The sequence below is a fragment of the Cyprinus carpio genome, chromosome B7 (assembly GCF_018340385.1).
Source record: "Cyprinus carpio isolate SPL01 chromosome B7, ASM1834038v1, whole genome shotgun sequence".
Taxonomy (NCBI): domain Eukaryota; kingdom Metazoa; phylum Chordata; class Actinopteri; order Cypriniformes; family Cyprinidae; genus Cyprinus; species Cyprinus carpio.
Window position 1 is genome coordinate 10,045,076 of NC_056603.1, and position 14,742 is coordinate 10,059,817.

The following is a 14,742-nucleotide window of genomic DNA, read 5'->3' on the forward strand; positions in this document are numbered from 1 at the left end:
CGCGAGCAGCTGAGGGTGACATTCAGGGTTCAAACGGGGCTGCACACGTCTCGCGAGCGTGTGTAAAGTGAGGCCCAGGCAAACGTGAATGAAGACTTGCCCGGTTTCAAACACGGGGGATATATCTAACACATCTGTCATGGCGATTCAACCACAAATCCATTTAAAGCTGTACTCCGTGACAGAGTCCAAATAGGATTTCAGTAGAAGTATACATGCATAGAGCATAAATGATTATTAAATGGGGATTTAATCGGGAGGTTCTTGACAGCTAAAGGAACGGCATAAAACAGGATAAGAACTGTGCATATAATACAGGCAAATCGTATATAGTCTGAGGGATATTAACCTATTTTATTTATATTTTACACAAGGTTTCCAAAAAAAAAAATATATATATATATTTCAGACTCTATTTAGCCTATATTTGGCCACTGCTTTGCATCCGAAAATATTGCTCACATTTAAAAAATAAATAAATAAATAATAACAATTACGCTGTATTCACATTGTGTCGTAAATTAAAAATATAGCCTATATATATTTACGACACTAAATACATAATAAATCTCGCTTGTGCATTAAATAAATAAATAGTTTGTCGATATGCAAAATTTATGACCACATCTTCTTTGTTAAGCGGCATGCCCTGGCCATTCAAATGTTATTAAATCTAATCCGATCATAAATTGCTCTATCGGACCAATCAGGCACCGCCGTGGCATTCATTCAGTGGGACTCAAGCGGAGGACTTTATTGAGTCTCATTGTTGAGACTGTCAGTCCTCAAAGGACCCTTGCAGGGGCCTAGATATAAAGGACCCCTTCCCAAACGGAGACATCCAGAAGCAAATCTCCTCTCGTTCAGTTCAGATCTTGGCAGAAGATACTTTTCTAATCCTAACAGGAGTAACCGTATCGTCTAATTTCGCATTAAAATAGTCGGGACAATGATGATCCCCAGTGTTTTTGCCCCACCTGCAATATATTCAGCATTTATGCATCCTGCAGCATCGTTGCATTCACCTTTCCCTGCTCATCCGAGCTTTCTGGTGGAGGACCTCCTGCGCATCAACAGCCCCAGCGGTTACCTGAACCAGGACGCGCACTCGCCATGCGCCTCTCCTTCTACTTCAACGCTTCTTTCCATCCCGGATAACTCCAGGCTATTGGACAGAGTCAGCCCCAGTATCACGGAGAAACATGGATCTTGCTCCCCAAAAACGTCAGTCTCTAACAAGGATCCAACCTACCTCAAGTTTGGGGTGAGTGCCATCTTGGCACCATCACCAAAGAAATGTGAGTTGTTTAAAATAAACCTAATATTTCCAGTGATAATGGAAAATAAATTATATATAAGTTAATACAGCACTAACTTCTGTTTGCATTTCTGTTTTAGCCACATCTCCACAGTCCGTTTACGGCATGCATCCCAAAGGATTCTCGGTGCCTTATTTTGATGGTTCATTCTGCCCTTTCTTCCGTTCCTCGTACTTCCCTGGTGAGTATTCAGATTTAAATGCTTGTACAGTACACTTAAGTGGTTTCAATTCAGCCATCACTGTGAGAAGGGAGACTGAGGCAAAAGAATTAGAGTTTAGTTTAATCGATTGCCAACGTGAGGTTCTTCTCTTTAAGTCCTCAAATTACAAGCGCTTTTGGCGCAGGTCTTTCCCACAGTGAGGGAGCATTTCGGCCTGCTGACTGCCAACAATGCCGTCAGCACCATGACCAATTTGGTCAGCTCCCTCCGGGGCAAACCACCCTCAAACCCGCCAAAGATAGACTTTTAACCAGCGACAGAGGGGCGTTTACCAGTCATGGACTAATTTGCCCATCAGGAGCCATTGAGCGGTTTCAATATTCTCACCAGACCGCATAGAGTGGGATTGATGCTTGTGGAAAGAGTTGCAAAAGAACAATATCGAGAGCTGTGCGTTTAGAATGGAGAGCGAGAAATCAGAAAAATCGACAAAATCGCCGACAAAAACCACTGAAAATGTAGCTGCAGTTGCCAAACATCACCTTCAGCCGACTGCGCGCCAGACACACTTCGGTTTGGACGTGCTCTACACATGCTACTTCTCAACATGCTATTTAAAATACGAGCTTAAAATGCTCTTTTGATGCATTAAATGTCAATATAGTCCATTCTTTCATCGACGCCAAATGATAACAGAGCACGACTCTTTTCACCGCGCGCGCTGAACACCTTAACAAAACAACTTGAGCGCTCTCAATTGCTTTTCGTGTCCATTTAATGAAAATTATTTGAGGGCAAAAAACGCGGTCCCCGGTCATCAGTATTCCGGCATGCAGTTGCGTTCAGTTTGAAAGTGTAAATCTCCTTTTGTGGCTATACTATATGGCCTTAGCCGTCTGTCCGGAGTCCTTTCTCATCCAGTTCATTACTACACAATTACCGTTCACGGTATATTAACTCCTCTGTCCTTCACTGGGAGGCTTGTAGAAAAGCTTTTTACCATACCAATGCTGCGTGGATCCGGCCCATGTGCTAATTAGTCACCTCGTGCCATTTCACTCAAAACATTTCAAGAGAAAAATATTCAAAATAATGATTATAATGAATTAAAGAGTTCTTTCTCCCTGATCATTCAGCACTCTAGGTTGTCCCTGGGAAAAGCGGCACCCAATTGCCCTTAGTAACGCAACGTTAACTTTTAGCCTCCTGGGCGAAAGACGAAATACAATTCTTTGAAACTGTTGTGCATGAATGCATTATTTACCCTATGCACTTGTCTCTTGTAACAGCTCCTTCATCGGTTGTACCCATTCCTGGAACTTATTCCTGGCCTCTTGCAGCGAGAGGGAAGCCCAGAAGAGGGATGCTCCGCCGGGCAGTGTTTTCTGATGTGCAGCGCAAAGCTCTGGAGAAAATGTTCCAAAAGCAAAAATACATCAGCAAGCCAGATAGGAAAAAACTCGCAGCGAAACTCGGACTAAAAGATTCACAGGTGAATATACAGATTTTTATTATTATTATTTATTATTATTATTATTATTATTTTGATACGTTAATTGTTGATAGAGGCAAAATGTTATTACTTCATTTTGCTTTATTAAGATTCAGTCACTAACTGTAAAATCTCTTCAAACAGGTCAAAATCTGGTTCCAGAACCGGAGAATGAAATGGAGAAACTCCAAGGAGAGGGAGCTGCTGTCTTCCGGCGGCTGCCGGGAACAAACCCTGCCAACCAAAACAAACCCTCACCCAGATCTCAGCGACGTGGGTAAAAAGTCTTCTGAGGATGAGGAGGATGAAGACGACGCTTGCGCTACATCACATTTCTGTCTCTCACCGACACGCGAACTTTCAAACAGAACTGATTCCAGCATTTCATTCAAACACTCGGACTTTTCTGAATCAGAGGATGAAATAACAGTTTCATAAGCGACTTTATCAGCTGTATAATGTGTGTATTCAAGCACAAGTGTACGCCATAACCATGGTGTGGTTTTTATTGGCGTGTAATTTCACTTCTACGTTCGAACGAGTGTTTGTAGCAAATCTTTTCCACATCACTTTATATTTCTTATTTGGAAATTCTTCGCAAAATGATTTTGATTTGTGGCACAGCTTTTTGTGAGGAACTGTACAGTATTTTGTACAAATATTTTTTTATGGATATTTTATACCAATAATTTTGAGTTTTAGATTCTTTATTAAAGTTGTAGGCGTATGAATAATTTATACGAATTTATCTGTTTATGACACATTGTATCAATATGTATATGTTGAAAATGTTTTGTATTGTTTGCAAATAAATTGTAAATTTCATCGTCTCTCTTTAGGGTGGTTGATTAAAAATAATTATGCCTATGAATAATTTGCGAAAGGAAAACAAATAATACCCAATGCGTAAGATACAAGCGCAAGGCCCCTTTGAATAGCCTACTTCAAAATGGAATATTTAGGTTTCAATTATCGAATGCAACCTCTAAATAAAGTAAAATCTCTCGTTATAATCACAGTTATGAAGTGGGGAAAACAATCCTTTACTTCGGTAGATATATTGACCTCAGCCAGTAGGCCTACATTTTGTAATGCTCTCTCACTGGAGTCTTCGTTTCGAATACCCTGACCTGAAGAACTAAATAACTAACAAATAAATAGCAGAAACCTCAATAATAAGTTGCCTTAATTTGACCACAAGCACAATCAAACTTTAGCACAAGGGACCTTAATATACTATTAGCCATAGAAGATAATTCTCTGGATTCAAAACAAAAACCAAAGTTTTTGAATGAATAAATAAATCTCAGTTAAAAAGTCAGCATCAAATAGACAGAACACATTAAATCACGGATCTGTTCTCTATTATAGATTAGTGCATTCATTTTTTTTTTCAAAATAAAATATGAAACGAAATAATATTAATGATCTAAGGCGTTAACATTAATTCTGTAAAAGACGGACAGAGATCTGAATCAGTTCATTCAAATGAACCTTCCTAAATCGAACTTTGCTATCCTTTTTACTTCTGCCCGCACTGCTTTGAAACTGCTTGGGCAATAGCTAAAATGTGTCATAAAATAGCAATTAAGTATTTCATCTACAGTGCTTCTTGCTGCAAAAAAAAACTATTTTCCATACAATTCCTTGTTAACCCATTGTGCGGTCTTCGGTCACTTCTGACCGAATAATTTTACATTTTGAATATTTAAAAATCGTATCTTCGTCGGACTGGTACGAAACTTGGTGACTTTTATGGCATTTGGTATGTGAACACACAAAAAAATGAGGGCATGATTCGAAAAAGCTAATTGCCACACTGATGGTCTTCGATCAAAAATGACCGACCATAGGAAATGAATGGAAAATGGCAAAAAATAAAATAAAATAGAAAATACAGACCATTTTTGTGTGTACAATCTACAAATCCCCCACGATGCAGAAAAAAATTGCACAGTAATGAAAGGGTGCAACTCTAAAACATCTAGAGTGCAAACTCAACACACACACCTATGAACTGGTGTGCCTGTGACACAGCAACTATGTAAAATAAAATCAATAATTCAACTACAATTTAGTAAAAAAAAAAAAAAAAAAAAGTGGACAGCAAGGAAGGGGTTACACTCTTAAACATCAGGAGTGCAAAACAGACACATCCACTCACACACACTCACTTACACACACTCGCAGACACACACACACACACACACACACACACACACACACACACACACACACACACACACACACACACACACAGCTATACAAACTCAAATGAATTGGTATGGCTATAACCATGTAGCCAAAATGAGTCAGAAAACTAAAATAAAAGTTTAAAATCAGATCAGGCCCAGAAGGATTAAGCTCTGATGAAGCATTCCTGTTTATTTTTGTTACATTTTTATAGAACTGTAATGTTTTGTATAATAACATTTCTGTATTCAAGTTTGACTGTAGTAATAATAATTCAAAAACTGGCACTTCAAATCAACATTTAAAACAAAAAAAATATATAAACCTTAACAAAAGGTATTTGATAATGCCTTAATATACATTTAAATCCACAACCTAATAAAAGTAAACAATTATGTATAAAAACAACTTGGGAATTCAAAAGCCTCTCTATAGATTCCTGTACAGGCATCTAGTGGTTACAACATGAAATTACATGTGTTCCTTTCTTTACTCTCACCAGGAGGTGCTAGTCTGCTTTAAAAAAAAAAAAATGGATTTTAAAGGCCCAGTCTCTATTTGAATCAGAGATACTGCATGGATTGAAAAATAATTTAAATTTTTTTTTTGCACTATTTTCAATGGGAAAATTTATAATAATTATTGCATAAATATTAATTATTACCATAAAATTCTCTCAAATTACAAAATAAAAAATATTATTGAACCAAAATATATTAGATTGATTTTACTAAAGAAAAAAAAAGTTACATTTCAGGTGTCCAGTTACTTTTGACCGCGAAGACCATGAGTGTGACTCCCAAATGAGGAGCGCACAAGGGTCAATGTTTTGTTAATCCCCAACAACTGACAACAACTAAATATGGATTAGGCTAAATGGGAACGCATCATACAAACCACAGCATGCACGTAGGCTATGTTGCATAGTTGAATAAACTTGTGCTTCTTCAAAATGATCGTTTGAGGTCTGGTCATTACATTGTAGAACAAAACGTGAATGAATGAATTCAAGCGACAACCATTCCCTATACGTTTAAAACTTACATTATTTGGATGTTTCCGAGGGAAGATGTGGCGAATTAGTCTTCCGGTTTGGCCTACAAACCTCATTGACGTCATGACTGAACACCTAAAAAAACTAATAGATCTTGGCATTGTCTAATTTCATCAGCAGGTTTTTGTTTTGTTTTTCCCAGGGAGATACACAACATCCAGTTCATTTGACCACTCTGGACTTTCTTGTAGAATATATAACAATTAATTTAACATGGTTCAGCTGTAATAGAATATATTTTCATTTTTTGCATATTTTTTCTCTTTCTTTATGTTTGAAAGTTCTCAAGAAAATTAAAAGTTGAAAACCCTATTTCGAGATGTGATTCCTCAGTTTCATCTATAGAGGGGTCTATCTATCTAAACCTTCAGACACAGTTCACCACATGTGTCCACAAACCAACAACAAATTGTTCCAAGTAATTTCGGTGGAAAAGCAGCTAACGTTTTTCTTCTACCCCATCTGCAGCACTCCCTTTGGCCAAACTTATGGCCAAATGTCACATCACTGAATGAAATTCTAGAGAATTCTGTTTACAGTTTTTTCTGCAATAGTTTTGAGAGGACCTTTTTTCTGCTCCAGCATGACAATACAAAAGCCAAACCAATTTAATGCTGTCCACATACTGTATTTTGGTCATATATACAGTAGCAAAATATCAATAACAAAACTTTGCTGGTTCAAATACAATGGACAGTTTGGTTGCAGGGGATGTTTTGTAGTTAAAACCGGAATTAGTAAGTTACATACTGTAAGTGTAGATATATTTTGACACATTTCAACAGATAGCCTAATTTGGACTATTCCTATTTGTTGTGACCTTGCATATGCTTACACCTCATTTTACATCAAAACATTTTTCCTGAGAAATGTCTTTTTACCAGCCTTTCATTACTCAGAAGCACCTGTTTGGTGGAACAGTTGCAGTACTCAAAATCTTAGAAATCTAAAACATGTCCTAACATGTTTATTTTTATAACTGCTGCACATTCCTCCTGATGTTGACAGATTATGATAACATAACCTTACACTTCTGCTTATCTGCAAACACAGGACTCTGTAAGATAAATGTTTTCCTCACCCACATTTAAAAATGTCATCAGATTTTTAACTGATACTAATGCTTGTTACTATACTGAATTTCACATGGTAAGAACAGAGAAATAATAATTAAAGTGTTATTGGCAGCTAACCAAAATTTCAGGTCATTGTCAGAAGAAATTGAGAATTACCATTCAACAATAACAGAATAGGATCTTTGGGAAAGCAAATCCTAGTGACCTTGTACAAAACATAAAGCACCATATCCCAGAAATGTTGCACATCTGTACATGGCACCCTGGCCCACAAACATTTCAATAATGGTGGGGTGATGCATGAAATGCTTTATTACACACTGTGTCCCATTCAATAGTTCTAATACAATGAGTTTAAACTGATAACCTCTCTCTTGCTTTTGGAAAAAATATATGTGTTATGGTTTGAGAAACATCAGGGGATGAGGATTGTGAAAACAGAAATTAAAATGCAGAAGAATATATAGAAAATAAATGGATGGAAACTTTTTTGTTTTAATTAGTAACAGTTTTTTGTTGGCCTTTCACATTTACATTATACAAACAGATCTGTTTTAGTTTCAAATGACATTTTTCCAGAGAAATGTCTCTTTATCAGACTGCATCTTTTTGTCTAATCCAGAAGCACCTGTTCACAAGCAAGCAGTCCTCAAAATCTTGACCTGACATGTCTGTTTTTATAACTGCTACACATTCCTCCTGATGTGTCACCTTACATTTCTCCTTTGGCCTCTAGCTGATGAATATGTTCCTTTAGCACATTTAAAACACACTAAACCGTATACGTTGATATTGAGAAAAAACCTGCACATCTACACCCTTTCCACTCCCACTCTACTGAATAAGTTAAATAGGGGAAGACGATGTCTTGGGTTTTTCGTGGAGTGGTTCGCTGGAACAGATAGGCTACTGTCCATTTTAGGCTAAAAGCAAGCCAATATTTCCTTTATATTTCTACATGAAGACTACTTTTTGGTAAGCAATATCAATATACAATTTCTGTACTTATTTATTAATGATTCTTTGCTCTTTGTTTTGCAAGTAACTGCACAATTTAATGTGTAAAAATATGTACAGGATTAAACTTTATACTGTTAATGTATAATAATAATATTAATTCTTATTATTAACCTTTCCAAGCTGACATTTAGATTTAAATGGCATTGTGATATATTCACTCATTTTAAAAAGGATAGCTTCCTCTTATAAGTTGCTGCATAAAAGAGTCTGTTACAGGAATAAATGGAAATGTATTTATTTTCCCCAGAAAGGGACCTGATAAAGACAAAAGGAGCAGTAGCTTGGGTCACGGTATCAACCCCCTGTGCACTTTCTTGATTGCGACAGTAAGTAACTACTCACATTTTGTCTACCACTGGCTGAAAAATCACGCAAACCCAACTGCACAAGCAGATGCTAGTAACGTATGCAAAGTTTTAACCTAACAAAAGTGGATTTTAATATACAGTTCTTCTATGTTTACTCTGAAAGCATTATGTCTTCTTCTATGTAACTTACTACAAATGCATTTTTTATTTATAGGTATATAAGCATTTAAGAAGATATCCAGAATGGCAGAAAACAATGAGCCAGTGTCCTTCTTGGACTTGGCTATTGTCATGAAGTATTTAGACCCAAACATGAAATTATCAGAAGCTCAAATCCGGGTTTCAGAGCTCAAAAAATGTGTTTCTGACATGCTGAATCTAACACATCGTCCATCATTAGCATTCTCTGATGAGAATTCACTTGCTCATGGTTTGAACTTACGTGGTACTGCAAAGGAACAAATCCAGGCTGTTATTGACTACAATAAATCTCATCCCCCGTTGAAAATTTTTTAACTATTATGAGTCTGTTTATACATCTCCACATCGAATTGTAAATGAATTGCTCGAAGCTAAAAAAGGAAATCTAGATTATCTGAAAGCTGCAGAATCACGCGATGATTGTGACATCTCAGCATTATCCCAAGATGTGATCCTACTTGCAGCTCAGACTTTCATGTTTCGAAACAAACATTACAATGTTTCTGATGAAGAGGCTCTTCAAGCTTTCCACAATGCCATTCAATATCTAAAAGGGGAGCAACGTACATCAGCTCAGTTCATAAAGTGTGACAGCCGAGAGCTCACAGAGATCATCCGATGTGTAAACCGATATTTCATTGAAGAAAGCATAGATATAATCGGCCTTGAAATAGCTAAAAAAGTGATGGATAGTATTAATCAAGGCACAGAGCCTCCAAAACCAGACGGGTATATTTTTTCATGGGATGTACACTTGCTGTCTGAAGTTGATTGCCTCAGGTTTAACTATTCAGAGAGAAATTTAATATTTAGAAATGAGAGTGATGATTACATATTTCCAGAGTGGGAGAGAATGGGGCAAAACTGTTATCGCTGGTACATTTTTCGTGCACAGGGTAAATACAGCGGGAAGGACTATTACGCCGTACAATTAAAAAAGACTACTACAATCGGGGGTAGTGTTCGTGAATTTAAAGGTGATTTCAGAGCCAGCGAAGATCCTGCCCTTCTGAAACGATTTCAAGATGCCAAAATAAACGGGAACTGTACTAGTGAATTCCAGAGGACAGCTGCATATAGCTGGAGCAGAGATGGCACACCTCCTGCGCACCCATACTTCATTGTGGCTCAACTCTACTGGCCTCGTATTCCACTCAATTCAAACTACCAGCTGGAACAAATCACAGATAAAGTAGCCCTAAGGGTACTTTACGATGAGATACCTGCTCTAGAGGAAAAAAGAACAACTGATCTTAAAACATACACTTGGTTTTTAAACAAACCAGAGAACGCGGTTAATGACTTCCCAGAACTGAAAGATTATTCTGAGGGTCAGACTTTCTCTGATGATTACTTGCGTCCTTCAACAGAACCCCTTCAAACTGATGGTTTTACTTATGAGTGGTCAAGAGAAGAACATGAAAGCACACACCAAGACTTCACCTTAATATTCAGAGCGAGGCCAACCTGTGAAAGAGTTCCTCAGGTCATTACAGAGGAAACGAGAATAAGATTGGATTACTGGCAGTATATCAAAGAGTTTGTGTTCTTTGGTGGGTCACGACGTGAAGGAACAGTGCTTGCCCCGGATCCAGCTTGGATTGATCAGGCACACAGGAATGGGGTCGCCATATTTGGCACAGTTTTTTTGCCACCTTTGACCCTTGGGGGAGACAAGAAAGACACGGAAGAACTGGCAAAACTGGAGAACCTACAGAAATTAGTGGACATTGCCCACCGATTAAACTTTGAAGGGTGGTTTCTGAATGTCGAAAGCTTCAAAAGATATGATGATTCTTGCTTAAATGATCTGAAACTCGCAATTCAGAAAATGGATCTCAGGGGTAAAGAAATTATTTGGTATTTACCCATGTGTGATGAAATTGACCCCAAATCAAAAGGAGTAAGGATGACATGTGATAAAAAAAATAAATAACACAGCATTTGCCTTTCTGGAAGAAGAGGGAAAAAAGTTGTATTTGAATTTTTTTAAATTGGTTTGCCAAGTGTTTTCTAATCAGGCTCCTCGGAATTACCTCATGTTTGTTGATGAACCCTATTGGGTAAACACACTTAAACACAGACAGTATTTAGTAGATCCTATCAGATTTCCATATGCACATAACTGTCTTTGGCAGTTCTTTCTAGGTGAAAATGGTCTGGAAAGAAACCCAACAGATACATATCGCTGGTATGGAATTGCTAAATATGCAAAACAAAGAAAATGATTAAGTAAAGATTTAACTACGCATTTTCTCAAGTTGGAATTCAAGCTATCCAAGAGATTTTGATTTCATCACCTTAAACATCAACATTAGAGTTCAAACCAGCCATAATTGAAGCTGCATCTTATTTCTGTTTCACACTTTTCTATACCCTTAGCTTGCAATGCACACCACTTCATTGTTGGGAATGGAATATGTATCTGAGATTGTTCATCTTTTTCTGTTCTTTATTAGAATAATCTTAAAGCTCATTTAAACTCTTGCAAGTACAGGTAATTCATGTACATTACTCTGTGTTGTTTATTTGTTCTATTGTATCTTAACAAAAGGTAGTATGAAAGATGCTCTGGAAAACGTGTCACACCAATCCTTGTAAAATCACGCCTCAATGTTTATTTTATTGTATGTGCTTAGGATTCATTTTTTTTTCCTTTCATATAAACACAAAAGTCATATTTCAGCCAATAGCCAAATGGGTTGTTTTAAATAGTTAAAGTGTTGCTTTTATTGTATTCTTTGTTCATATAATGATTGAATGGAAAATGTTGATATAAAATTTTTTTTTTTTTGTATAATGTTTTTGATTATTGTGCTTGTATGAAGTCATGAAAACATACTAATAAACAATTAATAAATAATTATTAGGTTTATTGAATTGCAAATAATTTAAAACTGGTAAGGTGATCAGTAAATCTTTATGGGCTGTCTGTGTTTCACAGACTATCCACGGGACTGTTAAGATGAAAAAGACACTGTACACAAAATATTCCATATTTCCAAGCACTGTTATAAACGGCTAGAAAAAGATTATTCATCAAAATGCAGCCTGCAGGGTAGTCAAATATTTACACTGATATATTACAGCCAGAAACGATGTACACATTCAGTGACATGAAATCCATTCAGTAATAGCCCTCCCATTTCAGTTACAACAATCACATACAACAGCTGTGCTTGAAATGACTTCATCATCATCATAATCATAATCCATCAAAGAAAATTAATATTAGGCACATATCCTAAAATTATTCACAAATTATATACACAGTGTACACACAACATATTGGCAGTGCTGACAGCATTACAGAGCTATGATATTTGGCTTCCATTGAAATCCACGATGATGTTGCATAGGAGCGATGACTGACAGGAATCACACACTGGAGTGAAATGGAAGCAACGGTGTAACTAAAACCCTGCAGCACCATACCGACAGCATATGACAATGTAAAGAAGGTGAAAACACTGAAGAGCCCCATATATAATGCTTTCCCATGCAAGGAAACTCACTGTCCATTCAAATAATATTCCTTATAGAGAATCAAAGATAAAATCTTATGTACAAATCCTCCAGAAGCATCCTTGCATTACAAAGCAGCAAATACAGTATATTATTAATCCAATGACTATGTGGACATATGTTACTCTTTCACATTAAATGCAAGATATGTACACGAATAAAGGCCAAAATGGTCAATGAGGTATACTCATACACCAAATTATGAACAATTTGTCACTGTGCTCTTGCCAAGATGTGTTGAGACGGTCTTAAAGCACCAAGCAAAGCCTTACAGCTGAACCCCTCAAGATGATCTGTGCCAGTAGTGATCGTATGTATTTCACATAAAAAAGCATCATGTTTGAAAGTAGATATCCCTTTAATTGTGTAGCAACTTTGCTTAAAAAAATGGTTACAGTCGACCTGTCGCTCCCTTTTTCCACTTCCTCTTTTCTAAACGACACATTTTGCACCTCTGATATGATATGATATGATGACTGTGCGGCTGTTTATTTTAGGCAAATTCAAAGAACTAGCACTGCAGTGGATAAAATCAGCATTTCTTTAGAACTATAAAACATAGTGCCGTTTTTTCTTTACAAAATGGAGTAAGGCACCAGATTCCATTCAGCACCAAAAACAGAGCGCAATCGAGCGTAAAAAATAGATAGACGGGCTTTGTGCTACAGTAGAACACTGGAACATGCGGTCAGCAGTTAAGGAACGGGTGGTAACAAAAAAATAAATCAGAAAGGCAAACAAAAGCACGTCCCAGATGGCAAACGAGGTAATTTTTCTAATCATCACAATAAATAAATCCAAAATCATAAGTGTAGCACCATGCTATTTCATCCGCATCCTTATCATGTAAAACATGAAATGATGGTCAGCTTCCGATCAAGCTGGTTTTGTAAAGTCATGAGTAAGTCCATCATTACAGGGAAAGTCAATGTTCTTTTGAGTGATGACAGTGATGCCAAGATGTTGGTCTCGGTTTAGGATGTAATTCCTCTGATTCATCAGTAGAGGGTAAGACAAACGAGCATTGCATTGCGTGCATAAGTATCTTCAACAGCTAAGGTGTGGTCACATTTACCGAAGTTTGGCAAATTTTTGCATGTGAAATCCATGTAATCGGGAATTTCGTGTGATGGCGGAAAATGTATCTATGCAGATTTCGCAGCAGATTCAGGTTGGTCACTCTGATTCACTGTTTGGTTTGAAAGTGACTCGTGTGAGCTCTGTTTCACACATCGCTACATTATTGACGACAGACAATGAACCCTTTTTGTCCATAAAATTTAGCTAATGTGACCGCACTTCTACTTTTGAGGTAAAAATTTGGACAAAGCACTTTCTTCTGATTTTGTTGTTGCAAAATTAAAAAAAAAAAAAAAATCACACTGAAGTACTGTTGGGTTTTGGCGCATATATATTTCTCTCTCTTTATATATTTTTATATATGAAGCGGGTTACCAGCACCCGTAGATGTGATGTAATGACGTGATCACAGTTGAGGAGTTAAATGGGATAATGGATGAGGCTGGATCATAGCGTGGACTCCAGCGAAGAGTCCAGGATGTCATCATGGTGACTGTTACTATTGGAGTCGCTGTCGTAGCTCTGCGGGCTGGAGCAGCTGGCCGCCTCTTTCAGACGCAGGAGCATGTTCATCTGTTCACACAACACACAAAAACAACAGTCAGGCCTGATGACATAACACCTTCAAAAAGAAGTCATATTTGAAGTATAAAGAAATGACCAAATCTAGAACATACTCATTTGTTTTCCTGTATTTTTGACCTGTAGAGATGCATTAAGAACTGAAAGTCTTATTTTATATATAAATATAAAAAAACATGCATTTATACAATGCACATGTATAAATATACTTTTATGTAAAATTTATATATCAGTTTTGCTCTTTACAATTTTTTTTACAATTTCTTGTCACATTTCTGTTGCATACAAAGTCTCCAAATTCCAGAAATGTCAACATTTTGTTAATTTTTTATCAAAAAAAAAAAATTTTTTTTTTTAAATAAAACAATAATAATAATAATAATAAAACTGAAAGAAAATAAAGTATAAATATTAGATGAAAATGTAAGCGTACAAAAAAAAAATTTAATATGTTGTTTTGGCAACTAACTGAAATTATTATTATTATTTTTTTTAAGTTCAATTAAGTACTAAAGTACTAAGTTACATTCATTAGGTCATATGATCTCAACATGGCATGGTAGAATAAAACTTTTTTCTACACCACCAATAAGCTACTGTGTATTCATCTTACAAAACTGTACATGAATTATTATGTGTGAATTATTTTCAGCCTTTGTTTATATTATAATTTTATTGAGCAACTCTTCCAAGACCAATTTTCTTCTTTATTACGTCCCCAACTTTTTT

At 36.6% G+C, this 14,742-nt stretch overlaps 3 protein-coding genes across 17 annotated transcripts in view; 2 read left to right on the top strand and 1 right to left on the bottom strand.

Moving 5' to 3' along the window:
- Window positions 1–823: 823 nt before the first annotated feature.
- LOC109093039 (homeobox protein DBX1-A-like) lies at window positions 824–3,727 on the top strand. Its single transcript, XM_019106760.2, has 4 exons — window positions 824–1,298; window positions 1,399–1,500; window positions 2,772–2,974; window positions 3,119–3,727. The coding sequence occupies exons 1-4, from the start codon at window positions 950–952 to the stop codon at window positions 3,410–3,412; spliced, it is 948 nt and encodes a 315-aa protein (XP_018962305.2). The 5' UTR covers window positions 824–949; the 3' UTR covers window positions 3,413–3,727.
- Window positions 3,728–8,044: 4,317 nt separating this feature from the next.
- On the top strand, window positions 8,045–11,391 carry LOC109093041. Of its 2 annotated transcripts, XM_042727194.1 has the most exons (3): window positions 8,045–8,272; window positions 8,565–8,643; window positions 8,840–11,391. In XM_042727194.1, the coding sequence occupies exon 3, from the start codon at window positions 9,302–9,304 to the stop codon at window positions 10,760–10,762; it is 1,461 nt and encodes a 486-aa protein (XP_042583128.1). In that variant the 5' UTR covers window positions 8,045–8,272; window positions 8,565–8,643; window positions 8,840–9,301; the 3' UTR covers window positions 10,763–11,391. The 2 variants fall into 2 exon arrangements, with proteins under 2 accessions (XP_042583128.1, XP_042583129.1); XM_042727195.1 differs by having other exon boundaries at window positions 8,565–11,391.
- Window positions 11,392–11,673: 282 nt separating this feature from the next.
- LOC109092613 (neuron navigator 2-like) overlaps window positions 11,674–14,742 on the bottom strand; it is a 187,009-nt gene continuing 183,940 nt past the window's right edge. For all 14 annotated transcript variants that reach the window (XM_042727171.1, XM_042727170.1, XM_042727176.1 and 11 more), the window contains one exon: window positions 11,674–14,004. In XM_042727171.1, coding sequence (XP_042583105.1) covers window positions 13,879–14,004 — 126 coding nt within the window. In that variant the 3' untranslated portion in view covers window positions 11,674–13,878. The remainder of the gene's footprint in view (window positions 14,005–14,742) is intronic.

Excerpts from the sequence above, each read along its gene's own strand:
- LOC109093039 (XM_019106760.2), top strand. The coding sequence starts at position 950 with ATGATGATCCCCAGTGTTTTTGCCCCACCTGCAATATATTCAGCATTT. Across the intron at positions 1,299-1,398 it reads GGCACCATCACCAAAGAAAT|CCACATCTCCACAGTCCGTT; the intron begins GTGAGTTGTTTA and ends TTTCTGTTTTAG. Across the intron at positions 1,501-2,771 it reads CCGTTCCTCGTACTTCCCTG|CTCCTTCATCGGTTGTACCC; the intron begins GTGAGTATTCAG and ends CTCTTGTAACAG.
- LOC109093041 (XM_042727195.1), top strand. The coding sequence starts at position 9,302 with ATGTTTCGAAACAAACATTACAATGTTTCTGATGAAGAGGCTCTTCAA.